General features: G+C 51.2%; 1 protein-coding gene across 10 annotated transcripts in view; it reads left to right on the top strand.

Moving 5' to 3' along the window:
* LPIN3 (lipin 3) overlaps window positions 1–27186 on the top strand; it is a 47198-nt gene extending 20012 nt beyond the window's left edge. For 3 of the 10 annotated variants that reach the window (XM_034788005.1, XM_034788007.1, XM_034788004.1), the window contains 21 exons: window positions 6273–6348; window positions 7315–7426; window positions 9599–9857; window positions 10474–10569; window positions 11417–11688; window positions 12079–12186; window positions 13012–13132; window positions 14729–15209; window positions 16114–16213; window positions 16766–16947; window positions 17405–17498; window positions 17925–17994; window positions 18758–18850; window positions 19767–19813; window positions 20263–20383; window positions 21102–21250; window positions 21434–21520; window positions 24222–24374; window positions 25363–25477; window positions 25582–25685; window positions 26478–27186. In XM_034788005.1, the coding sequence (XP_034643896.1) occupies window positions 9666–9857; window positions 10474–10569; window positions 11417–11688; window positions 12079–12186; window positions 13012–13132; window positions 14729–15209; window positions 16114–16213; window positions 16766–16947; window positions 17405–17498; window positions 17925–17994; window positions 18758–18850; window positions 19767–19813; window positions 20263–20383; window positions 21102–21250; window positions 21434–21520; window positions 24222–24374; window positions 25363–25477; window positions 25582–25685; window positions 26478–26622 (2730 nt within the window). In that variant the 5' untranslated portion in view covers window positions 6273–6348; window positions 7315–7426; window positions 9599–9665 and the 3' untranslated portion in view covers window positions 26623–27186. Of the gene's footprint in view, window positions 1–3011; window positions 3234–6272; window positions 6349–7314; window positions 7427–9598; window positions 9858–10473; window positions 10570–11416; window positions 11689–12078; window positions 12187–13011; window positions 13133–14728; window positions 15210–16113; window positions 16214–16765; window positions 16948–17404; window positions 17499–17924; window positions 17995–18757; window positions 18851–19766; window positions 19814–20262; window positions 20384–21101; window positions 21251–21433; window positions 21521–24221; window positions 24375–25362; window positions 25478–25581; window positions 25686–26477 lie in introns of those variants that run through there. The other 7 variants (XM_034788012.1, XM_034788011.1, XM_034788008.1 and 4 more) reach the window with 6 other exon arrangements.
* The last annotated feature ends 348 nt before the right edge of the window (window positions 27187–27534 follow it).

Here is a 27534-nt window from a genome sequence, read left to right as displayed (position 1 = left end):
CCCCCCTTAAGAGAGGGAAAGAACATGACTTTAGAAATGCTCTCACTTTGCCTCAGAGAAATTGTAGTTTGGGTCAAGCTCCCATTCTCCTTTCTAGGCAAAGCTTCCTGGTTGAACTACATCTCCCATGATGCAACATAGTCAACCCTCTTGGGAGATGTAGTCTAGCCGGAAATCCCAGGCCATGGAGGGGAATGGGATGTGAGGCAACCAAACTACAACTGCTTTGAGGCACCTTGGCTGCAAGTTTTCAGTGGAAAGCAGACACTTGAGGACAAACTCAGGTTAGTTGAAAACCCAATTGATGAAAAGCTTTCAGCCAGTCCTAATGAAGAGCTCATGCCACTCTGATTGTATTGAACTAGACTGCGTCCGGTTTATGCACTTGGCCCGACAGCCATCTAGAGCATGGACACACGACAAGACTTGTTGGGTGCCCCACTTGAGACCCCGTAATAGAGCCTGATTTTCAGAGGGTAGGTGTTCTTTTTGAACACTGGGTCTTTAAAGCCATTTCAAGCTGGGCAGCCAAATCAATAGATGCTTTGGAAAATCTTGGCTGTCTTAGTACTTGTATACTATCTGAGTGCCTTGCAATCTTTAATGTGTCTGTTCTGGCAATACCCCACGGTAAATGGGCAGCCACATGGTGATGAGAAATTGTGAGGCTGTTACAGACGTGTGTGTGAGACAGGTGGTTCTAGGTTAGGTGCAGGAGACAAACACTCACCTGAGTCTATACCTCAGGTCCTGGTGGGATTGTACTGTGCACTCCCGCAGCTCCTCCTACCGCCAAGGCCTTGCTATGGGTGCTGCAGTCGCACCTCTTATTACTAGGTAGCCTTTGTATCTAGCCCAGGAACTTCCCCATGGGCTGAAAATCACGATCTGCATCCTGACACAATAATAAATATCAAAATGCAGCTCCCCTCAAAAGCCAGCAGCGGAAGGTGCTACTCCCCCCTCTCTGTGCCTTTTGTAATCTCGCAAAGTGGGGTGGGGAGGGAAATTCTCCCCCTTGGCTTCCCAGAGCTCTGCCCCAAGCTGCTGCTTGGGCTGGATACTGCATATCGATGGACTAGGGCACCAGTGTTGGTATGTGCCGGTGCTGGGCCCAGTGACTGCTTGCAAGCACTTCCTGCCTCCTGCAGGAGCACTAAGGAAGTAGCAGGGGTAGTTCAGGGTGGTCCCTCTGGAGGAGGCAGAGGTTTGTATTGCTTCTCTCTACAGCTTGGGGGAGCAGGATGAGCCCCTTAGGGCACAAGCTGGGGAGCAAGGGGGGTGGGGTGACTGACTGCCTTCCTTATCACAGAAAAGACTGAGCTGTCAGGCTCCGTGGGATGTTCCCTCTGTATCTTCCCCTGGCTCTCCTGTCCCCCCAGCTGACCAATCAGGTAGGAATTGGGTCCTGGGATTGACAAAGCATCCTCCTCCCACCCTCCGGTTACCAAGGCTCACTGGGCCCCAAAGGCTGAAGTATACTGTCTTGTTATAAATGAGCCATGCGTGCTGTGTGGATGTGGTAGTGCCCTGTGGGGTTCTGGCAGTGCCAGAGATCTCCTGCCCAGCCCCTGGCCTGCTCTTGAGCGCTAGTTGCTTCCTTTGGAAAGGAGGGGGTGACACGATCGCTCTCCAGAGTGAAATAACCTCAGCCCCATAGCAAATGCCCTGGAAGCCTGTGACTGGTTTTGGAGGAACATGAATATGGTGGATGGACTGTGTGATGTTGCCCCCTAGTGGCAGAGCACAGATGACCAGACCCCTGCTGGCTAAGGATTAGTTTCCCTGACCAGGAGGGGAGTTGGGTTTTGGCCTGGAGTTGGGAGTCTTGTCCTGTCTCTCCAGGGCTGTGTGAGACTGAGCCAGTGATTGAGGAGCTGCAGTGAACTGGCATCTGGCCCTCTAGGATACGGCAGAGATACGGAGTGGTAGCCAAGGGGGCGCAGTACAAGCTTTCTGGAATGAAGGCGTTGAAAGGCCCTGTAAGCGTCCTTGCCGTAGTGCCTTGTTAATCCTAGGCTGGAGCCTGCTTGGATGAGTTTCTGCTCAGCAGTGCCATTAAACTTGTGACCTCTGGAGCTCAGATCAAGTTCCCTCACCACTGTACTGCCCTGTGCCCGCCAGATACTCCATGAGTGGAAAGTGGGTTAAACTGAAGTGGGTCATGTTTGTTCCTCTGCTACCCCCTTCCCATGACCAAGTAAACATAAAACCCTTTTAGTATCTCGCAGTCTGAGCCAGGGGTGTGCTCAGGCCCAGTGCACTCCTGTACAGTGCGCTGTAATGTGCTCACCCATGGAAAATCCAGCTCTGTGTGCCCCTTGTATGTGCTGTCCTGGGAACCAAGGAGGCTGGCTGGGTGAGAAGCAGAGGACACAGAGGGAAGATCAGGTGTCGCCTGCCTGCTGGCTGGGGGATCGGCGGCACTGCTGCCAATTAAACAGCACTGGAGAAAGCTGAGTTCAGCAGGCTGGTGCAGCGAGGGGATGACCCATGACGCTCTCCCAGCACAGTGAGCACAGCACAGAGCTGACAGGCACTGAAGCTTCTGGACCCAGCCAGGACATTTGCTCTGGGTTGCACAGCAGCAAAACAAACCCTTAGGATTTTGTTACCCCTTTGGGGTGGGGAGTGCAGGGGGAACATGGGGCTGGGATTGTGGGTTTGATGTGGATGTCCCTGCCGGACCAATTCGAGGGATGTCTGGCAGCCAGAGCGATAAGACTCTGTGTGAAGCATACCGGGAAGGCCGTGCCTGTTCTGGGGAAGAGGCAGCATCTGATGGTGGTCAGCTGTCCCCTTCCATCTGGGTAAGGAATCCTTCTCTTTCCCCACAGCGTCTGCTCTCAAGGTCTCTGCTGGGATTCCCACCGTCCACTGAGGCTGTGTTGCATTGGCCGGCTTGCTGGGCGAATGGGAGGTGGCTTTAGCTCACAAATCCTGCAGATGAGGGATTTATCTCCTAGCTCTGCCTCCTTTGGTCATTTGCATGACAGTTGGGGAGGAGGGGCCCTGGGATGAGGGTGACATGCAGAGATGGGATCCAGGGCCTGTATGGCAGCAGGAAGAAACCAGCTGAAATCTTGACCTCTCCTCTGGAGTCTGGTTTCATGCTGCTTCGGGCAGCCATTGGGGGCTGATACAGAGTAACCTGAAGTCTGTTCTCTCTTGGAGCTAATCAGGCTGTGAGTACTGTGGCCTTGGCACACTGGCCCTCCTTCCTAGCTAGAAGGGTAAGTGGGATTTGAACCTGGGGGGGCTTGTGTAGTGCAGGAGCACTTGCCGCTAAGCTACCAAATTGGATTTCTGGCTCATGTCCAGAACAACCATTTGATCATCCTGCCCGGGCCAGCAGACCTAAGATTGTATGCCTGTGTTTTCAAGAGGTAGGGTGGCCTAGTAGCTAGAGCAGAGGGCTAGCAGCCAGGGCTCCATTCTGGGGCCTGCCACTCACTCAGTTTAACAAAGCGCAATGCTTAATCTCTTCCCTGCCTCAGTACTTGTTTTCACCCAGCGTTGCCAGCTGGGCTCTGCCATCTTATACCTACTGCTTTCCTCTAACTATTACACGGTTTTGGTGAATAAGCCTGGAAACAGTCTCCCACCTACCTCTGTCTCAACCTGTTAGTTTCCCAACAGCTGAGGAGTTGGGGGGAGGGAGGGGGGCTGTGAAAGCTCGAGGGGGCAGGGGAGACACACTACAAGGTCTTAGTTCTAGGAACTGTATCTGTCGGGAGAGATTCCTGTCCCCATCTTATTGTTACCAGAAGAGGTTAATAGAGATGTTGTGGCCTCCACTGTAGCCCTCTTAATACAGTCCATGAACAGTGGCCATAGCCTTGGTCTCTGGTCCATGGCTGCATCTACACAGAGAACTGAGCTGGTGAGACAACATGGGTGCTAATATCAGCCCTGCAGTGTGTCCCCACTAGTCAGGCAGTTTTGCTTGCACTTTTACCCTGTGTCTACTTGGGGGGCTGTCCTATGTCTATTCAGTCTCATTGCACCAGGGTACCTATCCCATAGACCCTGGTGCAGCTTCCTGAAGTGGTGGCTCCTGGGAGACTTTGTAAGGCCTTCTGGGAGCACAGGGAAGTTGTGGAAGAAATCAAACTCCTGTAACTCCCTGGGTACTGACTGTCCCCCACTACTACTACTCAAAATGGAGGCCAGGCTGAATGGCCAGCTCTCGTGCCTTGCTCAGCAAGAAGTTTCTGCTGGGATTCCATGTGCTGGCCAGGAGGAAATTAGCTGCCAGTTACACATGTTGTTACTGCTTCCTGCGAACTGCTCTGTGGGGGCTGCGTACTGTATGCCACGGAATCTCAGCATGCCAGTGCGTCACGCTTGTATCATCACGAAGTCCCAGCACTTGATACAAAACCACAGCGCGTACCATGCAAATTGCAAGGCTCTGTGACATCCTCAGTGTCTTGGCATCCTGCTGTGCATGGCAAAGGGGGGATTAACCTTCCTTTTGGGAATGATCAGCTGGAGCATGTGAACTAGAGACATGAAGATTATGGGCCATGCAGGGTTTCCTTCCAAATGTCCTTGCTAATGAAAACCAAAAGCTGCGTGATTGGGGTGCATTAGTGACTAATGAAAGTGGCCTTCCAAAACTGTCTGAGTCCTCTGCAAACCTGCAACTAAATAGCCCTTAACTGCTCATTACTTACAGCACCGTCTATTCCACTTAATCGGAATGACTGCTTCTCTGGGATATACCCCCGGGAGCCAAATGATGGTGAATGGCAACGGCTGTTGCTTAATTGGGAAAGTATTAACAATTTCTGCTCCACTGGAGATTCATCTACACCTGTACGTAGTGGCTGTGAAATGGTTCCAAATCAGAGTGGTTGGGATTGGCCTTTAATGAGTGTAAAGTGCAAAGACTTCTGTTGTTCAGTATAGTGTTACTCTCGATGTCTTCTGCCTCTCTTCCATGGCCTCTTCTCCCAATTTGGACAGCTACATGCATAGTGCAGAAGGCCATCTGCCAGGGTGTCCCAATAAGAAGATCACACAGTACAAAGTGACTGTTGATGACTTCATTATACGATTAAAGTCCTCTGGGATGGCAAATGCTAATCCATGTAAGAGTGAAATGGCTCATACCGATTAACATTCAAAACATACAAAATAACACCTGACATCTGCTTTTGAAACGAGTGCAGCGATAGAGTGATAACTGTAACCCATTAATGATAACGACCAAGAATTCTGCAGGGAAATGTGTTGACACTGGTTTGCATGGTGGCAGACCCTCCCAGAGCAGGGAATGCATGCGAGCTCAGAGCTGACCATTTCTCACTATTTTATTCCCACTCTTGTGATATCTGTTGCCTTCTTTAAGCCCTGGCTCCTGGAGATGTGCGAGAATCTCAGATTATTTATTTATTTATTTTAAATCAAGTGTTCAGCCTCACAGTTGCAGGGAAAGCTTGAAAATGTAATTAAAGGCTCAAACCAGAAGGTAAACAAGAACCCTTTTAAATTCATGATCTTGGGCTGTTGCTCATGAGTTTTGAATGTTTTGTGATTGGCAGTATATTGCTTTTCCCATGCCGAGGTTCCTCCATCTTCCCAAAGAGACATGCCCCACATACTGTGTTCATAAGGGGTATGGTTCACCTTTCACTGAAGTTAACTGGAGTCTTTCCATTGACTTCAAAGGCAATCCAATGAAGCCTGAATGCAGCATGTGCAGATAGGAGTGGGAAGCCAGGTTACAAAACAGCCACGTCCGTCAACCCAGGAATGTCACTTCCCAACAAGATAAAGGCCACACCCATGCAGTATGCTCTCTATCCACCCAGGTGGTGATGTTTTCGCCCCTCAGCTCAGAGAGAGCCGATATTACATAGCTAAAAAGAGAGTACAAAAATCTCTCCTCAGATCTGCACAGTGGTTCTCTCTTCTGCTCTCATTACAGGCCTGGGTCTCCCAAAAGAAAAGCATAGGATCAGAGCTGAGATCTGCCATGCAGAAGTGAGAGGAGAATTCTGACCCAAGTAAAGAATTCTTGCAGAATAGCTGCCCTGTAAGTTAAGCAGTGGCAGCAAACTGTCAATGCTGAGTGGCAGTTGCTTGAATTATTAGGATGTCTCATGAGAAGTTTTAACTCTAGTTGGCCTAGTTCTTTTGTGCTGATCACACTAGTGCAAAGGAGCCATGGCTTGGTTTCTGCTAGATCGTATCTCTGTGTTTATCACAGGGGAGCACTTCCTTCGCCTTGGGCGTTCATTTGTACATCCTGTTCCCCTCCACAGGGTGTGCGCATGCCACTGGCAAGGACTCTGGCCTACAAGGAGAGCCCCTGCAGCAGGGAATGATCTGAAGACCTAGGTAGGTGGCAGGGAGGAGACTAGCTTATTCTCTGATGTTAAAGGGGGTGTGAACAGGGGCTTCTTTTCTACTGATCACAAAATAGAAGGCACTCCACGCACCCCATCCCCTTTGGAAACACCTCTCTGGTCTGTAAGCAGTATGGGTCAGTACGGCAGCATGTTGGAACACAGGACTGGGAAGCCAGAGATCTGGACTCTGATTCTAGCTTTGTCATGGACTCACTGTGTGGCCTTGACCAAGCCCCCTTAACCTCTCTGCCTCCACTTTCCCATTAATACAATGGGAATAATATTTACTTACCCCAGGAGGGGAGGGGAGGCTGCACAAATGGCTGTAAAGTGAAAGATTTCCCTACAGTAGGCACTTGTATGTGCCCTGGGTGTATGAATGGCTGGTTCATTTTGATGGAATCCATGGGCCCAGAGAGTCCAAGGGGTCATCTGTCCCTGCACAACACAAAACCATTAAACATGGTTTGAGGTTTTGAGGGATGAACTGCCTGCTCAGGTCCATAGCAAATGCACCATCAGAAAATCTTGTTAACCTTTTCTTAAAGACACAGGAAAAGAAGGAAAAACAGTTAAAGCATTTGTGATGTAATAGGTAGGCCTTTATTTGAACAATATCCCTCATCGCTAAGGCTACGCTCTAGTCCAGATATTTTTAGTAAAAGTCATGGACAGTCACAGGTCACAGCAGGGTTTCGGGGGGGGGGGGGGGAGTGAGGAAGCAAGCGGAGGGGATCCTTGAGGGTATGTCTACACTGTGAAGTTGTTGACAAAACTTTGTCTTTCACAGGTACTTAAAAAAGCCCCCGCTCTCCCCCTCACTTGAAAGACAAAAGTTTTGGGGGCTGGGAATATTTTGTCAGCAGAAGTGCCGACAAAGAGCATTTACACACACTGACCTTTAGTGACAAGGCTGTGTCGACACAGCCACATTCAGCTGTCTTTTATATTGTAGGAAAATGTGTTATTGGGGTTAAAAACAGTTTCCAAATGACCACCATTCAGTTCTTCTGTGTACCCAGAAGAAGGAACTGCTAACCTGGCTCAAGGAGGCCCTGACATAGCCAGTGAGTTTTTTTATTTCTTGATCTAGTCATTTTATTCAAACTCAGTTTAACTAAACGAGTCTGGCAGGGAAGTCTGTGTAAGAAAGGTGTTTAAACTATTGCCTTAAAGCAGGCTGTCAATGACCAAGCACTTTTGCTAACAGAGAGATTAGGCGTCAGGTTGTCTCTCTATACAGCATACACCGGACTTCCTGCCACACAGAGGAGAATCTATCTGGCAATTGAGCTATACTTGTTGCCTGTTCAGTTCCCTTGGGGAATGTTGTTAGTGCTTTAAGGTGAAAAGGGGAGAGGGTGTCAGGGTGGGGGATGGGGGCAGCAGCAGGGTGAGTGACTATAAAAGTGTTCAAAAAGAACTAGATAAATTCATGGAGGATAGGTCCATCAATGGCTATTAGCCATGATGGGCAGGGATGGTGTTCCTAGCCTGTTTGCCAGAAGCTGGGAATGGGCAACAGGGGATGGATCACTTGATGATTACCTGTTCTGTTCATTCCCTCTGGGGCACCTGGCATTGGCCACTGGGCTAGATGGACCTTTGGTCTGACCAAGTATGGCTGTTCTTATGTTATGTTCTTAAACACAAATTCACAGCCCATGACTTGTGCTATATATCCCTGATTAAATCTTGGTGCTTCTGGGCAGGGGGCTGCCTGGGGGCACTACAGGTGCTCTGGGGCAGGGGGAAGCCCACATGTCCCTGCAGCCCCTAGGTGAAGGCACGGCCGGGGGGCTCCATGCACTGCCCCCACCCCAAGCGCCCACTCCACAGCTCCCATTGGCCGGGAACCATGGCCAATGGGAGCTGTGGGTACAGGGCCCGCAGGCCGAGGCAGCATGCGGAGCTCCTTGGTTGTGCCTCTGCCTTGGAACGTGTTGCCACTTCTGGGGGACATCCCTGCTGCCCCCAAGGTAAGCATCTTCTGGAGCCCTCACCCCCCTCCCACACTCCAACCCCCTGCCTCAGCCTTGAGCCCCCTCCCACACCCAAACTCCTGCTGCTGTGGGGGATTGGCACAGTGGCTCGAGACTGCCCCAGCAGTTCCCAGGCCAGTCGCACCAGCCACTGCAGAAGTCATGAAGGTCCCAGAAAGTCATGGAATCTGTGACAGACTCGCAGCCTTACTCATATCCTTTCCCTTTAGATGTAGGGTCTTGTAGGGGGAAAAACCCCTGTTTGCCGGTCTTTCAAAGATGGTAACTGTCCTGGGGTGAGGGAGAAACAGCAGCTGCTGCTGTTAGTCTGATCCTGTTTCCTTGAAAACAAAACAAGACACAAACACACAAAGGGAGAGAGAAGAACAGCAGAGATGGGAAATACAGCTTCTCTTTAGTGCTGACTCTCACTTGCAACCTCACCGCTGAAGAAATGTGGGCATGGCACATGGTCCAATCAGCCTCTCCAAGAGCTGACAAACTTGTACCCCAGATTGGAGCGGTTTAGAGCAGTGGTTTTCAACCTGTGATCCGTATGCCTAAGATTTCCACTCTAAATATTTTTAGGGGTCCACAAATGAGAAAAGGTTGAAAACCACTGGTTTAGAGCATAGCTTTTAGCTGCCTCTGGTCACGTGCTCACAGCAATGTTGCAAAAAAGGTGGTCTTGGCCAGTTAAGCCAGACTCCTTAATATAAGGCAAAAAGAGAGGGGAAAAGGAAAGCAATAAGGTGGGGGAAGAGAAATGACACATGGGATAGGAGGAGGGAGCAGGGACCCAAGACTCCGATTCCAGGTGTTAAGGATTTAGCCAACGCTGGTGTCACTGGTTCCCTCTTTGTGGCATGGTCTGGTCAGGATGCCCAGGACAGTGTTCCGGGGATCCCAGCTTCCAGAAAGCAGCAGCCTTGTTGAATCTCACCCCTTTCTCCCACCTCTGTGTTATGATCTCCCCCCCCTCCCCCAATTCTCTCTCGAACCCTAAAAAATGGGTGTTGGGCAGCATAGCCCACCCTTCCACTGTTTGTTTGTGTTTTTTGGTCTACCAATTGGACCTAATTTCCAAAACAGCAATTCTGGACCACTAGTTTGTTTCCATTTTCCTTTTGTTTACCAGTTGTAATTTTAACCCCCCTCAATAGACCTCCCTTGTTCAGACTAATCCAGTCTTGTGGCTCTAATGCGTGCTGACTTTTATATAAAATGGGCTTTTGTTGATTCTTCTACCTTGGACAGTTTGGTGTACAGGTCCCTCACAGCCCCCTGAGTCTCTCCCCGCTTCCCTTGGTTGCAGTCTCAGACCATGAACTACGTGGGGCAGCTGGCTGAGTCTGTGCTGATCACCGTGAAGGAGCTGTACAAGGGCCTGAACCCAGCCACCCTGACAGGATGCATTGACATCATTGTGGTGAGGCAGCCGGATGGCTCTTTCCGGTGCTCGCCTTTCCACGTGCGCTTTGGGAAGCTGGGAGTCCTGCGCTCCAGGGAGAAAGTGGTAAGTGATGCCCTCCGGATGGGGTGTGTGCTGCTCGTGCTAGGGAGCACTGGTGTCTACTTGCTTAGGTCCCCTCCATTCTAGTTCTTCCTGAAACTAAGTTCACAGGGGCTGGCTTGAGGGTGGGGGCAGAGAGCCCTGCCATTTGCCTGGGTTGTCACACAGCCCTGGTGCATTGTGGAATGGTTCGCTTTCCCCCTCTCTGAAGCTAGACCATCCTCAGCAGGCTGCTTGGGAGAGTAAGTGTCCCTCACTTATATGTGAGAGGACCTCTGTCCCTCATTTACCAAGTGGCAGGTGGAAATGAAACAGGTCTGCTGTCTGGGAGGAGCCTTGGTGGGGATAGGTAGCTCCATGAGCTGGGACACTCTCTCCCCAGTTGTTGAGGGGCCTCACTGGGGACTCCTTTGCCAAGAAGAATTCCATCCTCCTCCAAACAAAATTGGTGTCTGCAGCCCTCCTAGTTTTTCAGAGGGTTTGGGAGAACCCTGTGGTGGCATGGAAGGAGGTTCCCGGGGAAGATATGGTTTGGAGGGATCTCCCCTCTTATCTTTATTGCTGGGGAACTGCTGGGTGAGTGGATTCCAAGCCCTGTTCTCCCCCTCCCTCTTGTCAGGTTGACATAGAAATCAACGGGGAGCCAGTGGACCTGCACATGAAGCTGGGAGACAATGGAGAGGCCTTCTTTGTCCAGGAGTCAGAGGAGAATGAGGTAAGCCATGTTCTATAGCTGGAAAGAGGTGAATGTACCCACTGAGTGCCCCTGAAATGGCTCCTGTACCTCTTGTCAGCTGGCTCTTTTTCCCCACCTCCCCCCCCCCCTGTATTTTCCTGACTTCATGCCTACTGCAAGGGGGATGGGGAGTGGAAGAGGGAAGGACAAGTAGGCTCAGATTGGTGTTCTCCATGGGGGTTGTGCCATTAGCCCTCGCTGGCTGTCGGGGTGTGTATAGTGCTCTTGCTGTCTCTTCCTCTCCCTCCAGGTATAACACATGGAGAGGTCCCAGTATCAAGGAGCTTATGATGCAATGTAGATGAGGTTAGGACTGGAGCATCTCCAGGACCCTGATGAACAGCACAGTGATTAGCCAACCCCCTTTTTGAGGCTTTATCAGTGGTCAGCAGAGAGGTGATCTTGGTGCCTCTGTGCCTGACAATGCCTGGGGTCTTGTGACGGGATGTCTGTCCTGCTTCGACAACCCCCTCATGCTGACCTTTGGCTGCTGCTAGATGAGACCGACTGACCTAGAGGTGAAAAGGCTGCGTATCCAGTTACCAGTCCCCTGAGCCACTCAGTCCCCTCTGCACCATTAACTTTTTAAGTCTTGATTCCACCTTCTAATTGCATTCAGCCAAGCTGATGGAAAGTTCCTTTCAAAGTCAGTCTCTGTGGGCCGAGGCTAACAAAGGTGTCCTGGTGTCTGTTCCACACATACCAGACCTGAAGGGATCTTCATTCAAGGACATGACAATTTTGTGATGACATTTATTGTGTAGATTGTCGCCACAGGGCTGGGGTCAAAGGTTAACAATTGTGCCTCTTCCCACCTCTGTTCCAGGAGACAATCCCCTCCTGTCTGTGCACCTCCCCTATCCCTCTGGAAGAGAGTCCAGATCTCGAGGCCAAACCATCCCAGGCATCCACTGTGTCTCAGCTCAGTGTGCTTGGAGAGCCAGAAGCATCAGGCTCTGACATGACGTCCCTTCGTAAGAAAAGGCGGCGCAGGAAGAAGCTGAAGCCGAAGGAGGCGGCGGACTCTACTTCAGAAGAGCAGGAAGGGACTGACAGTGAATGGACTCTCGAGGAAAAGCGCAAGCTGCTGACTGCCTGGTGAGCCCTGCCAGGAGGCTGGGTGGGGCTTCTTGGGGGGTTGGTGGACTGAGGCGAGGACACCAGAGTCTGTCACTGACTCCTGGGTGGCACTGAACAAGTTGCTTGCCTAATCGCTGTTTCTCTGTGTAAAATGGAGGTGATTCCACTACCTGCCTCCTAGCAGTGGGGGTGGTTCATTAGTGGCTAATGTTACTGCAACACCATGGGGAAGTGAAGCCCGTATAAATGCTAAATCGGTATTCCTTTCGCTTCTGGATACTGATGGTCTTGGGTTAACGTCCTGGCTAGTTCCTTTCTCTGCGCACGTGTGTGTGTCACTTCGTAATAGGTCCCAATACTGGTATTTCCATCTTCCACTCTACTTTACTTTACTTTCTCTCTTCACAGTGATTCAGTTTATTTCTCCTTCACTGACCTCCCGAGTGAGGAAGCTGGGACTGTGCAATCCAAAGAGAGCTACCATTATTCTGATGGGGAGCTGGCTCCGCCACAGAGGTAATAGTCATTTTAAGGCTCCATGAGACGGTGGGGTATATTTGAAGATAAGGTGACTAGAAAGCCGTGTGGAGCAAGGGAGCGGATCTTGGACCATTTAGCTTCCCTGGCCCAATAAGGTGCGAGTGGAATGTAGAAGAGCTAAAAGCCCTACACAGACCCAGATCCTGTGGGCAGAGCTGAGAAGCGGCAAGGACAAATCTGTGTGGATGTTGGTGGAAATTGGGGCCTGAAGAAGTCTCTGGGCTTGTCCACACAGTGAACCAGGGGTGTGTAAATTCTAGCTTGCACTAGTGTGTCCCACACTAAAAGTTCCCAAGGGTGCATTGATGTGGTAATGTTTAAAAAAGGCCTACATCAGTGCACCCTTGGGAACTTCTAGTGTGTGCCAGCAGAGTCCATGCAGACTATTTGGTGTATGACATACTGGTGTGAACTAGAATTTACACCTCTCTGGAGCAGACTAACGCACCGTGTTGATGAGCCCGCAGAAGCAGTCTGGGCTAATGGCTCGAGCACTGGATTGGCACTTGAGAGACCTAGGTTCTATTCCCAGCTCTGCTACTGATCTGCTGTGTGACTTCTGGCAAATCGCTTCCGATGGCTTTGCCTCTCTGTCCTCTCCCATCCCTTGTCAGTCTTGGCTAGTTAGAATGTAAGCTCTCTGGGGCAGGGACCAGCTCTGTGTTTGTACAGCACCTAGCACAGCGCAGCCCTGATCCCAGTTGAAGCCCCTGGTGCTACTGTAATACAAATAATTTTAATGTGGATGGGTGCTGTGGACGTGGAAAGGGTTCTGCTTGACTTTGTGGTTCTTCTCTGTAGCCTCACTCCAAGCCGTCCGTCTTCCCCCAAAAGTGACTCTGAACTGGAGATCAAACCCTCTGAGCCATCTCTTCTTGGAGCTGAACCCCACATGCAGTGGACTTGGGGGAGGCTCCCTCAGGTAGGTAAGGGAGAGGGAATAGAGAAAACAATCTCTAAATAAATTTTGCTTTTCGGAAAGACTGGCTGGGGGGAAATTGGCTTTCCGACCACGTGGGCAGCTGGCTCTTGGTCTAGTGAGAGAACATTGCTGTCCCAGGTTTCAGATGGCAGCTTAATTCTTTCAACTCAGCGAAATAGGATCTGTGCTGCAATTGTCTGAAGGCATCTCGGTGTTCTGCATGGGCTATTCTGGAGCAATGGTCGGGGGGTGGGATATGTCTCTAACATTTCTTATCTTTAGTATGTCTGACTCACTTGGTCTTGGTCTAATGCTTAGTCCCAGCCTTGCTTTAATATAAATTAAAATCTAACCCATAGACTGAGAGTCAGAACTGAGTCTATGTAAGTGCCTATGTTATGCAGAATATTGTCTCTGTAGCTTGAACTCGAGAGCAGATCCTACAGAATAGCACTACTCTGGTGCTTCCGTCTCTTGGCTGCCCACTGTGGCTGCGTCTACTGGTTAGGTTTTTGTTGGTAGACCCCCTCACTAGCCAGAAGAGAACAGCCTGATGGGCCATTCACTTGTACACACATCAAGCCCCTGGGGAGGGAGGGATGGTGACAGGCTACCTTAATTCTGGCATCCTGGAGTGCTTAACTTTGCAACCTTGAATGTTCTCTCACGTATTTTCTGTGTAATATGTGCACATGGGCTTGTTCTTGATAACCAGTGGAACTGAGGTCTGTCGTCTTTGATTATCTGTATATGTGACATGGAGCCTTCTGCAGAGTGGTGGTATAAGGGCTAGTCTATACACGCTCCTTGTGCTCTACCTAGCTCTGTCTGAAACTAGTATGGTTAAAGCAGCACTGCCCGCCCCATTGGGTGATGCAGTTATACTGGGATAAAGGTGCTTGGACTAGTATATCTTATTACTGTAAATATGATACAGCAACTTTCCTTTGCTTTCCATAGTGCCAGAATCCAGGGGGAGCAGGTGCTTGGGGGTTAGAAGGTACTTGGTGAGCTCCCATCACTGGTATAAGTTCCACAGAGCATCCGCTAGCTCAGTGGCTCTCAACCAGAGGTCTGGGCCCCACTGGGGGCCACAAGCAGGTTTCAGGGGGTCCCCCAAGCAAGGCCAGCATTAGACTCACTGGGACCCAGGGCAGAAAGCCAAAGCCCCACTGCATGGGCCTTGATTCCCACCACCCGGGGCTGAAGCCAAAGCTTGAGCAATGTAGCTTCACGGGGGGGCCCTGTGGCATGGGACCCCGGGCAATTGCTCTCCTTGCTGCCCCCTAATGCCAGCCCTGAGTTTTATATGCAGAAAACCATTTGTTCTGGCACAGGTGGGAGGTGGAGTTTTTATAGCATGTTGGGTGGGGGGAGAGCAAGGAGCTCAGAGAAAGGTAGACCACCCTTGTGCTAGCTATTGCCTCTCTTCTTCTTCACGCACTCCATGCAGATACCATTCCAGCTGGGGCCTAGGATACACATGGGAGGGAAAGGATGCTATTTGGAGGAGGATTTTTGCCTTTCCTTTTGAAGGGCTGATCCTTTGGTTTTTACTCCTCCCACACCCAACCCTCTTTCCTTCCCCCTCTTAAGGTGAGTAAATTGGAGCGAGTCGAACCAGTCAAGTCCACTGTGACCATCACCACAACGACGACCATCCCAGTGAGCCAGGCAACCCACTTCCAAGCCATCACGGCAGGTTTGGAAGGCGACTTGAGAACAGCAGACTCCTGGGATACGTCTTGTTCCTCCACCACACCTGTAATTAGGCCAACGCCCGTCTTCCAAAATGGGAATGGCCCCCCTGTGCTGAAAGACCAGCCTTCGGCAGAGTCTGCAGCCGCAGTGGGGAGTGCGCCTGAGACCACCCTGCCCCAAATAGGAGAGCAGGGAGCACAGGAACAGTCAGTGGGAGAAGCTGTGGAAGGAGAAGAGAATGTGGTGAAGAATCAGCAAGCCCTAGAGATGGATCCCTCTTGTGCGCGGGCAGCCCCAGCCCCAAGACAGGCTGGTTCGGAGAGAATGGAACCCAGTGATAGCCCAGGAACCAAACCGGAAAGCCCAAGGAGGCAGGGTGAGCAGCAGGTTGGACGGTGCAGAATGGAGACTGTTATAGCTCTGGTTATGGGATTAGGCCGCCTGGCTTAGAGCTGTGCGTCTGTGATCCACATCTTGCATCCGGGCCAGCCCCAGGTGTCTCTTCCGAGCATGCAGATGCAGGAGGCCCTTGTGTTTTGGGAGTGGGGTGTTCATTCTGCAGCTCCCCTGCCCAATGGTGCACCATGCTCCTGGGAAGGTGTGTGCGCTCTCTGGCTCCCCCAGTGGCAAACACTCTAATCCAGCTTCTCTCCACCTGCTTTGCAAGCCCCAGAGCAACATGCACCTCCAACTCCCCTCTTTCAGTTGGCAACCCACCTCCTGCATCCCAAATACCTGTCCTCTCCCTTACCTATTCACTTCCCAAAGCCTCCCTTATCCCTCAAATATGCCATGTCCATTGCCTAAGTCGTCCTGGCCTATGCACCTCACTTTGTGCAAGTCCAACAGGTCTCTGGCTCTGGCTTACTCAGTCTTCTCTTCCCTTTTGTGGCTGACACTAACTATACAGAATCCCTGCTCAGCTGTGTTCCTCGCTGTCCGTCCTCTGACATAGTCAAGGATCTTGGGTTTCTAACACTTAAGTGACACTGAGCCACAGCTTACTCTTTCTGTGGGATGAATCCAGAGCAACATCAATGGAGGGTGAAAATAGATGCATCAGTTTTCCTTTTTGCTTTATAGTTGGCTTCACTTCTAGGTTCTCCTGCACTAGCTCTAATGTGTGTCCTGCAGTCTTTGCAACACCATATTGGTCTAGCTGAAGTCTATTTCAATGGGAATTTTAAAGTCTTTGTGGGGAAACAGTCTTGGCGCTTCTGTAAGAGTTTGATGGATTGGGGGAAACTGCTGGTCTCACTGTATGTCTGTCTGTGTTTGAGGTTCCACAAAGAGAAGCCCTCACCTGGGTCCCAGCGACATTTACTTGGAGGACCTCCCCAATCTGGATGAGGAGCAGGTGGCCCTTTATTTCCCCAAAAGGTATGGCCTTTGTTAAGCTGGTTTCAGAGCAGGGTCCGGCCACCTTCTTGGCCCAAGAGGGATTTTGATTCCTTGCAGCCAGAAAAGATTGTTCTATTAACTGACATGGAGGGAGTGAACACTGAAACAACGTGTTGGAGGTAACTGGTCCAGATAAACTCTCTGCGATTCTGGCTATGCTGAGCACCGTTCCATCCTGCAATATAGATGGGACTTACATCTTAGGCCCAAGTTTCTTCCTGAGAGGGCTGCTTGGGAGTTCTCCCAGCAGGAGATCCTGCTCACTTGTGTTCAGCTGTGGAGACCACCAGGTCCCCTGGCCTGGCTGCCAGGGAGTCAGCAGAACACCTCTGTGTGGAGTTCAATGGCCTGATGCGGTCGGAAGGAACTCCTGTTGCCTACTCATATGAATGAACCTGGCCTCACAGTTTTGGTTCAAAAACATGCCTCCAGAGGCATGGAGATAAGTTCAGTTCCCACACTTGGGTGGCCAGGGTGTATCTGACTTGGTGACTCACGCAGCATTGTCACTGTTTCTTCTGTTGTTGACAGTGATGTGGAACCGGGTTCAAAGTCCTCAACTGATCCCAGCAGCCCTGGCCATACCCGACTGCTGGCTGGTCCTACAGCCGATGGAGGCACCGATAACTTATCTGACCCCACTCATGACCTCACGCACCCCATCGCGCTGTCCCTATGTGGTGGTCTCGGGGACAGCAGAGAGATCTTGCACAGTAGGTCCAAGCGGGAGGGATGAACCTGCTATTAATTTTCAGAGCACACCGCTGGGGGTGTCCTCCTTCTCCAGGGGCAGAGCTTATTGTGCTGGGACAGCAGCTGGCTCTGCTACAACCAACTCCGCCCCTATTCCCATTCTCCCCTCCTTGGTAGGAACAGTATGTAGCTGTCTAAGAGGAGGTACAGTACAGATAGGGAGCAGACCAGCTGCCGGGCCATGGAAGAGAGGGAGCGTCTGCAGGACCCATTCAAGTGAATAAGGAGAGGTGGTGCCCAGCAACACAGATGTCTGACAGCTTCCTATGAGGTGGTCTAGGACTCCTATTCTGACAGCCATTAAAGAGCTGCTTATGTCCCCCCTCTGGTTCACATAAGCTTAATGTTCTAGTGAGGGACTGCTCAGGTGCTGGCTTGCTGGTATTTTATCTCTCCCCATTCTCCTGTTTCTGCTAGAGAAGTTCATGGAGCACATAATCTCTTACCAGGAGTTTGCTGAGAACCCAGAAGTCCTCGATGACCCAAACCTGGTGATACAGATCCACAAGAAGTGAGTAGTCTGCTCTTCTGGCTTGGCTTCTCCTAGAGCTGGTGACTTTTTTTTTTTTTTTAAATATATATTCCCCTTGTGCCAAAGAAACCTTTCTCCAAGTGTCCACGACTGATGTCGATGGCTATTTGTATAGTAGTACTGTCTAGGCTGGGATACATGGTGTGTGCTGGCTGCTGTGTGGGACGTAGACACAAAACCATGACCTAGCTATTGAGAGGTTCAAAATGGTGGGGAAACCCTCTGCAGCCAGCATGATCTGAAAATGGCTCTTTGGTGCCCTTGCACCAAATATATACTTGTTCCCTGCTACTTCACTTGCTGTGTTTTCCCTTTTCAGGCAGCCTCCCCATGCCTACCCACCACCCTCCTGAGGCTTTAGCTCTTCATGTGCAATTGCCTTCCTCTACTTCTTGTGTCTTTCAGATACTATAACTGGGCAGTGGCTGCTCCCATGATCCTCTCCTTGCAGGCATTCCAGAAGAACGTTCCCAAGGTAAATGGCAGAAACCCTGCATTCCTCTGACCCTGCAGAGTCCCTTACCCTTATGGGAATTCTATTCCTGTGCTAATAGTATTTATCACCCAAAGGTCCCAGGCGCTCTGCCAAGCCTCAAAACCTCACTGTGTAGTGAGTAGCTGTAAATGCCCATATTCTATATAGATGGGGGTTGGGGAGGGACTGAGGCACAGAGAGACTAAATAAGTGTGGGGCAAAGTTGGGGTGGGAGCCAAGAACCCTGACTCCCAGTCCCCTCTTTCCCTGACCACAAAAGTGCATCAATTGTTCTTTCCTCGCTCAAACACACAAAGCCCAGAACTGCACTTTGGTGTAGAAGTGCCCAGTGTCCGTACCTACATGTCGCTCTGAGTGCCCAAACATGGCAGTTGGGAAATGCAGCTTTCCCTTGCCCCCTCGACAAAAGGCCAATTCGGTGACATCTGCCTGGGGACAGGGCTGAGCTGGACACCTCTGACCTCTGGAAGAATTCAGTCTGCTCTGGCCTTTTGTCAGTTGGCCTCAGCTTCTAGTAGAGATGGGTTGTGGTGATGAGGATAGGTTGGGGAGGAAGCTGAACAAAGGTCAATGTTGTGAAATTTTCCCCTCAGCCTATGTTCAGTGCTTGGGCAGTGGCCTGGCTGTTGCCATCCTGAGGTAACTGGGTGACTATGCCCTGTGAATGTTCTCCAGTCTTGGGCTCAGACAGGACTTGCTGTGCAGCAGGAGTTGTCCCTCTTAAACTCTCCCATCTTCACAGAGCACCATTGACCGGCTGGTGAAGGAGAAAATGCCCAAGAAGAGCGGCAGGTGGTGGTTTTCCTGGCGGAGGAGAGACTTGACTGCTGAGGAGGTATGTGTGCGGTGGCTGTGACTGAGCAGAGACTGAATAGCTTCTGCGTTCTCCTGCCCAAGCCAAACCACAACAGGGCATTGGAGCTGAGCTGAGGTGGAGACTGGAGGCAGTAACATCTGAAAATAGGTGTCATGTGTCTTTGGCCACTGCGTGGTAACTTCAGAACCCCAATGCTGCTGGCAGTTAGTGGCTGTAGTGCGTCTGGTGAAGATATTCTAGGCTGAGGGGAGAGATCTCTCCCATCTGCATAAGAAATTCATCTCCATGAGAGGCAGTAGTTATGTTGGTGGGAAAAGCTCTCCTGTGGACATAGCGCTGTCTACACCGGCATGTAGGTTGGTGTCACTTACGTCGCTCAAAGGGGTGGCTTATTCACACCCCTAAGCAACGTAAGTGACACCGAAGTAAGTGGTGTTGTAGACTTGGCCCTAGTGCCTGAGCTGTTAGTGTGGCACAAACTGCTGGAGCTCCGCATGTAAGAGCATGAACCCTGGAGTTGGGTGGTGTGCCTGGAATTACTCCCACAAGAATTTGCAATTAACAAAACTAAAAGGAAATGTGCATGGGGGGGCAGAAGAGGGGTTCTGCAATAGCAGGTGAAGACCACAAGGTATTGGACTGAAATCAAGGTAGGCACTGGCTCCTTAGGGTAGGAAAGGTAGCCCCCATGGGGGCCAGATCTTCATTCTCCCCTCCCCATCTTGTGTCCCAGAGCTGGGGTTGGGTAAGACTTCTCCTCCCCACCCCACTAGGTGCTGGTGGGTTTTCTTGTGAGCCTCTTTCCCCTCATGGTGAAGAGCTATCCGGTACCGCTCTGACAGCCAGCCAAACAGGTAGCCTTTACTCCTGGCCTCTGAGCTCCCAATAGGAATCTATCTAAAGGAGCTAATGGTAGAAATGCCTGTGTCCACAGCATGAACCCAGCACAGGAGAACTGGAGCAGGGCTCTACCCCACAGAGGTAAGCAGCCCTCTCGTGCTAGTTATCGGTCTATGGTGGAGGCTGGGCAGATCTTCTCCCTCCTTTTATTAAGTGAATTGCTCTTCCCGATGGCTACCCCTGTATGTGAGAGTGGTGGGGGGGCCCCCTTTGTAGCCTCGAGAGGGAAGAGGGGTGGGTAATGTTGGGGCATTCAGCTCCTCATTATATCCTGACCCCATGCACCTGAAGCTCTGGAGACTCCAGTCCCTATGACAACCCCAGTCAAGGCCCCCCACCCCCACTTCACGATGCCAGCCCATGTACCCAAGCAAGGCTGGTCATACTTCTCTGCAGCCTGGTCTCACTCTCTCCAGTACATGGATGGTTTTTTGTGCTGGTAGCTGTGGCTTGAGTCGGGGCTCCTGTTGCTGCTGCAGTGAAACAGTCTCGTTTTTTCTCTCTCTCCCCCCATTTCCACGTGGGTGTAGGAGGAAGATGGATCCTTCATCCAGTGATGAATCCATATCCCCGGTGTCGAGCCCTGATGCCACCGTGCAGAAATTTCTTCCCACCTACAAGAAATCCCTGAGGCTCTCTTCAGATCAGATTGTATGTGTGTGTTCTCCGCTATCCAGGCTGAAGGAGAGGAGATCCGTCTCTCTCTGAAACTGAAGAGTTGGCCCTTCAAATAGGGTTGCCACTACCTAGGAGCATGCTAAAGGGATGATCTGCAGTGGGGCCAAGATATTAATGCTCCTAAAGGGCTTAAACATCTTGTTCTAGGCCTAAGATCACCTTGGATCTTGCTAGCTTAAGCAGGGTCAGGTATGGTCACTAGTTGGGTGGGACACTTTCCTTGAAGGTCTAAATGGAATCAATTGGTGGGGCCCCTCTCCCTCTGGGTCGGCATTGGTCGGGGGTTCTGGGCTGCAGGAGTATCTCTTGGCTGAGATGTGAAAAAGAGGTCCTGATCACTGGTGGGTAGAAAGACCCCATAGGGGTGTCTTGACTAAAATCCAACCCTAGTAGTTAGTCTTCATGCCTGAAATTCCCCTGTAGCTTCAACTGGATACAGTTCTCTTCCTGCAAAAACTGCTCTGTATGCCGCTGCTTAATGTGTGCTGTTAAACAGCTACTACAGTCTGCCCTAGGAACAGTTGCACTTCAGAGGGGTTTGACATGGAGCACACGTAAAATTGCACAGAACGTCTCCTCCAACTGAAATGTGTTGGGGTGGAATATGTGTTCACCCAGGTAGTATTGCGTAGGGTCCTCTGGGGAGAGGCACTGCACGAATATCCACGTGTCTTCTCCCCTCTCGCTGTAGAAGAGACTGAACCTGCAGGATGGCCCCAACGAGGTGGTGTTCAGCGTGACCACTCAATACCAGGGCACGTGTCGCTGCGAGGCCACCATCTACCTGTGGAACTGGGACGACAAGGTGGTGATCTCTGATATCGATGGGACCATCACCAAGTAAGGGGCCCTCCTCTGTGTTGTCTGCAGGGAGAGCACATGTCACTAAATGCCTTGTGTACGTGGCCATGGGCCTGTCCCAGAGAGTACCATAAGCCTACCAATGCCTGGAGGCCTGTTGTGATTCCCAGCTGGTTTGACATAACTTTAAGGATGTATTTTTTTAACCTCCTCTTCTTCTAGGTCTGATGCTTTGGGTCACATTTTGCCGCATCTGGGAAAAGACTGGACCCACCAGGGCATTGCCAAACTCTTCCATAAAATCCACATGTAGGTATCAAATAAGTTAAAGCTTTAGTCAGGTACCTGGCAGGGGCCCTGCCCAGATGGACTGAGATGTGGGACCCCAGGATCAGGGCCCTCTTATGGGGAAGGGGCCCATCCTGCATTTAGCTTCTGTCTCCTTCTGTGTGGTTATGTTAAACCTTTTCTCTCCCCCAGTGCTGCTGAGGGAAGGAGGCGGGGCAGAGCTGGAGCTAGCATTTCCTCTGACCTGTGCCTAGTAGCCATTCTCTCCTTCCCATCCTTACTTGCATTACACATTGGGGGGTGGACTGACCGCAAATGCCCTTAAAAGCCACAGTAGAGTTTTTTTGCCCAAGGCCTTATCGGTCAGTGATTTTGCAGAGCTCTTTGTTTTGACCCTGAGGCTGGGGACATAGGAAGCATAAAGACCTCCTCTAATGGAGGATCCTGTGTTTTTGACCAATTTAGTGTTAAACTTCTCTGCTGTCGTTGGCACTGTGGGGTTAATGGCTCCAAGGCTCCTCATCCCTGTTTCAGTCCTTGCCATCCAGGCTGCACGTTGGCAAGGAAATAACCGAAGAGGGTCATGGCTCTACCAGTGTTTGCGAGCACGGTCAGCTGAGCTGTCCGGGTGTCTGACGTGCTAAGCAGCTATGCTGATGTTTTCTGTGAAGGAGAAGCTGCTTTCTGTTTCTCCAAAAGGTGCCTTCCAGGGGACTCCATCTCCTGTTGGGAATTCCTCAGTCAGACCGTAAATAAGCCTCACTCGCTTGGGTAGATATCCAAGGAGTTCTCTGGAAATCGTAGGAATTGGCAGGCCAGTTCAGAGCAATGGCCCCTTGGCTCAATATCCTGTCTCTGACCAGAAACCTTGTAGGTGGCAATTAAGGGATGACCAGCCAACAGGAAAGCTAGCTATTAGAGATTAAGAGGAAAAAGACAATATAACTGTTCATGGAGGTCTGCAAAGCTATGGGGTGCTCTACAACCCACTTACTATGGACCTTACCTCACAGAGTTGAGAGGCTAACTGGGCCAAATGCAGGCCTATGACAGAGGCCTTGCTGAGGAAGAGGGTGTGGGAAGGCTTCCTGGAAGAAGAGGTTTTGGAAGAGGATTTGGTAGATGGTTGGGAGGCGGGAGGAGGCTCAGAAAACATGCTGTGGCTTGAGCAGCCTCCTAAGGGGCATTGTGAAAGGACACCTAGGCAAATGTAGGAGACTGGCTAGCAGATTAGGGAAGCATGTGATGTTGTCTAGAAGGCCACAGTCATCGAACGACTTCTGTGATTTCCACATGTAAAGGGGAGCAATTGGCTCTAAGGCCTCCCTCACCTATGTTCACCTGAACTGGTCAGTAGCAAGTCTCTTGAGTTGGGACCTGCAAAGGCAACTGTGTTTAAAATGACCTGGAGAATGTTTAGTTTTAACTAAGCTAAATCTGGTTTAAGGTTGTCTTGTTCATCCTGTCAAATAGAACAGCACACCCTGGTGGTGCCCCTATGGGGGTGGCTTTTCAGTTGGCCAGAGTATTCCGATGCTGATATTTCCTTGTGTGATCTCTGAGCCACCACTGTGGGGTGCTGTGTACTTGTTGTTGGGTGTACTTGAAGCTGCAGTGAGCCTGGCTGACTTCAGAATATTTCCTCTATTGGTGAGCAAGGCACAAAGAGGAAACCGTATCCCTCTCCATGCCTGGAAGAGGTGAGCCCCACTTCACTTGCAGACTGGCCTCACAAAGGGCTGCTGGGATAGATGAATAACTGAGCCAGAGAGGGGGGAGTTCGCACCCTGCCCCTCTTGCCTTTATACCTGGCCTACTGAATAAGGGAAACCAACAGACACCTGAATCTCCTGGTTGGCCTCCCCTGCCTGCAGCTCCCCTCTTGAACCAGATCGACACATGTGACCTCGTGTGCTAAGCTGAGAGGAAACTCCTGGAAGTCGACTAAATCTCCCCTGCACTAAGTTAATATTTATGTAACTCAAAGCAATAACTAGGTATCCTTGTGCAGCCAGCTGAGTGGGTTCTTCAAGAGCATGTGCCAAGCTCTGGTTGAGGTGCTGGGAGTGGCAGGAAGCTCACTGAATACTGTTAAGCCTGGTTAGAGCAGTAGGTAGCCACTGGGCACCCTGGTGTGCTCCCGTTTTTTCCACCTGCTGAGCATTGCATCTGGCTTTGCCTTCCCATGCTCTAGCTAGCAGAGGTGTCAAAGGATGATGGGAGGCTGTTCTCCATGCCTGGGTGGTGCCGGGAAATCACCTGGAAGCCGCCTGGGTTGGAGTGCAGCGCCTGTGGCAGTGAGAGTCTCTGAGGGCTCTGGGGTGAGTCCATGTCGAGCCACCTCCTGCAGATCTGCCAAAGCACCTCAGGACTGGAGCTGGCAGTGAGGAGAACCTGCTGCCTGTGTGGCTGCTCTGGGATGAGCCCACTCATGATCTCTTCCTATGTAGCCTGAACCCGAGTGCCCTGTGTTGAGTGGACAGAGCACCTGAGCCCATGGAGAGCAGCGTTGCTAGATGTAATCAGTGGTCCCTTGCGCATGGGGTGGTGGTGGCTGTGCATGCCTGTTGTTGGGTGCAGAGAGCAGGAATTGGGGGGTTGTTCAGTCTTCAAACCCCAGCATGTAGGTCCCACCTCCTTGTGGCAGTGGCAAGGGACATAATGAAGCTGCAGCTTGCTCAGAGACCAGTCTCTGCCTGGTTCTACCGTCTCTCTGTTCTAGGAATGGCTACAAGTTCCTCTACTGCTCATCCAGGGCCATTGGCATGGCGCACATCACCAAAGGATACCTGAAATGGGTCAAGGACCAGGGCTGTGCCCTCCCCAGGGGGCCCATCCTGCTGGCCCCCAGCAGCCTTTTCTCAGCCTTTCACAGGTAGCTCTTCTCTGCCATGTTCTGTGTTACCCCCCCCCCCCCCCGGGACAGCTACACTTGGGTTGGCACCCACGTGTCTTTATTCTGATGGTTCCTCCTTGGCCTTCATTCTGTGGGAAGCCTGGCTCCCCCAGGAGCTGGGGGGGCACCAGCAGCCCCTCAGTGATGGGAGCAGCGTGAGAGCTCAGGCAGAAGCCTTCCTGGGCAGGTGCCGGGAACCATGCAAGCCTCTCCGATGAAGATCTCAAAGGCTTTGAAACTCCTGGCCAAACATCTCCCTGGGGGTGTTCAGCCTGTCTCTGCTTTAATATCCTCTGCACACACGCTCTCCCTGCCGCCCCATGTAATGGGACTTAAATGCTGTAATCCATCCATCTCTGTCGCATCTTAACCCAAATGCTGGTTTCACTGCCGGTGTAGCCCGATCCCTGCACAAACCGGCTTTATCCTCATCAGAAGGGCCTGTTCCCTGGGGTTGGGTCTCTTTGCCACTCCTCTCAGGATGCTGGTAATGGCTTTAATACCAAGCAATTCATTAAAGTCTGCAGCATGGTCCTGGCTTTAGAAAGCATCTGCCCCCTGGCTCCTTTAGTCTCACCCCAGTGGTGTTTAGCACTGTGCTGCTAAGCAGAACTGCCCCTTGTTCTGGGACTTCCCCTTCCCCTGTAATAGGAGGGGTGAGGTGCCTCCATTGCCTCTCCAGATGTGCTTGCTTTGATTGGCTGATGGCAGTCTCCCCCAGGGGAGGGGGATAGTGAGTGGGGGTTGGGCTCCTTCACGTCTCTTATCACCTATATAGTCACAGCCTTCCAGATAAAATGGGGGAGAGGCTGGGACTTCCCTCCTAAGATGGGTCGACTGCTGCCCCTCGACTCTTCGCCTGGGGGATCCTGGAACAAGGGAGTGCAATGAAGTCCTGGCTGTCCTAGGTCCTGGACCAGCCTGGCGCTGTAGCTCCTGACCTGACCTCCCACCCCTCATGTTGCAGGGAGGTGATAGAGAAGAAGCCGGAGGTATTCAAAATCGCCTGCTTGACAGACATCCGAAACCTATTCGGATCCATGGGGCAGCCCTTCCACGCTGCCTTTGGGAACAGAGTCCATGTGAGTGCCATCCTCCCTGCTGGGGGAAAGAGGGGCAATCCTGGGGGGGGGTAAGGACAGTGCTTCCTTGGCTCTAACTGGTCTGGTTGATATTTCTCGGGCAGGATGTCGATGCTTACAAGCAAGTGGGGTTGTCGGAGTCTCATATATTCACGGTGAACCCAAAGGGGGAACTGATCCGGGAGCTCACCAAGAACCAGAAATCCACGTAAGCCTACCTGTCTACTGTACTGTCTCTCTATACCATGGGCTGCCCCTACTACCATCTTCCCCTCCCTCCTCAACTATCCAGGCTGCTTCTGACCCTGTCTTCCACCCCCTGCCCCTCAGCTCTTCCTAGTCTAACCTGGACTGTGGGGAGGCTACTGTGGTCCAGCTTCTGCATGGCTCATATGGAGAAGCTCATACCAATAACATTCTGTGGCAGGTTCCAGGGGCCCTACCTGGATGATCCCTGATGAAATAGGGGTTAATGCCAGCTCTGTGTCCCTCTCCTCTTGCACAGGGGAAGGGTTAGAGGAGTAGCTGCTTGCGGGGGGGGGGAAATCCCTTTGAGAAGATTGGGCTCCACAGTCAGCATCCTAGGAGTAGGTTGAACCCCAGCAAGGAAGTCTTATTTGCCTGTGGCTAACAAACATGACTGACTTCCTTCCTGTACAGGGCTTTCCCTAGGGAAAAGGCCTCTCTGACTTGAACTGTCTCCTGCAGAGTTAGTCCACCAGCTTTCCTATTACCACTGGCACTGTTGTGGTAGCCGTGTTGTGGCCCACCCACCACCCCAGTGCCGACAACTGCATGCCAGTGAGCAAGAAAGCCTGTGCAGCATACGTGGCATGGGAAGCTAGTCACTCCAGGTCTGAATGGGCATAGTCACAACGCATCGTTGGCCGTGGAGTAGAGTGCGCCTTGAGCACCTTTTGGTGGCTCATGTGCCTGGATGAGGGCTGAGGAGGAGAAACGTGGTCTCATAATCCTGTATGTTGATCCTTTTTCCTTGTAGGTATGAACGGCTGACTGAGCTGGTGGAGCTAATCTTCCCCCCGGTAGGCCAGGGTGTTAGTGTTGCTTTGCTGTGGCCAGAGTACAGCCAGTTCTCCTACTGGAGGGCTCCACTGCCGCTCATTGACATAGAAGATCTTGCCTGACTCACTGGAGAATGGAGACCTGGTGAGGATGGACAACCTGCCAGGCCTCGATATAGCAACCACTGCCACCTCCTGCCTATTCTTCTGCTGCTAAGGAGTTTCATTTAATAAACCCTGGACACCTTCTGGACTGTGAACCCCCTCTTCAAGGGGTAGTGGTGGGGTTAATCCAGTTCTTGACTTAAAGCTTGTTTATTCAGTAGGGATTGGATGTTTTTCTTGTAAGCCAGATACATGCTTGAGGTTCTTATAAGTTTGAAATGACTTGTTGGTTTTAGGGGTGGTGGGTGGATCCCCTTGGGTTGATCTACTGGTGGGTCTTCACTCTGACTGCTGCTATTTACAATTTTGCTGATGCTCACAGACTGTCTTAATGGCTACCTACGATGTGGCTGTTTTGAGGGGAGGGTTCCCCCATCCTAATCTACCCAACAACCAATGAGAGTTCAGAGCTTGGATCAGCTGAGGTGCAGTTTAATTGCTCAATAATTTTTGTTTTAGGAGGCTGAAGACGGTCAGGATTAAAGTAGTTGGTCACTAACAGCATTAATACATATTGCCTTAAGCCCTGTGTGTCTGTCTCGTTCTATCGCTTCTGTTACTGGCTCGTTTTGGGTATCACTCCTGAGCACAGGTGCCCATGAATTGGTGTTAAAGCTTGTAGTTCACCAGGGATATGAGCTTACCTAGGGCTTCAATCAGAGGTCTCTTCCTGGTTCTGCGACAGGGCCCAGCCTCTTTCTAAAGCATGTTCTGCATGTAAAGATTGTTACAGCAATTCTACCAGCATGGACTGAACAAGGCTGCAAACCCACCCACCCTCCCCACAACTTCTACCCCTCAAACAACTTGTTCTGGAAAGTAACTCTTGTGTCTCAATCCTGGCTGTGTCTCTCAGTAAGCTAAGCCCTG

This window comes from Trachemys scripta, chromosome 12 (genome assembly GCF_013100865.1).
Source record: "Trachemys scripta elegans isolate TJP31775 chromosome 12, CAS_Tse_1.0, whole genome shotgun sequence".
Taxonomy (NCBI): Eukaryota; Metazoa; Chordata; order Testudines; family Emydidae; genus Trachemys; species Trachemys scripta.
Note: the sequence above shows the minus strand (reverse complement) of the source record. Positions and strands in the feature narration are given on the sequence as shown.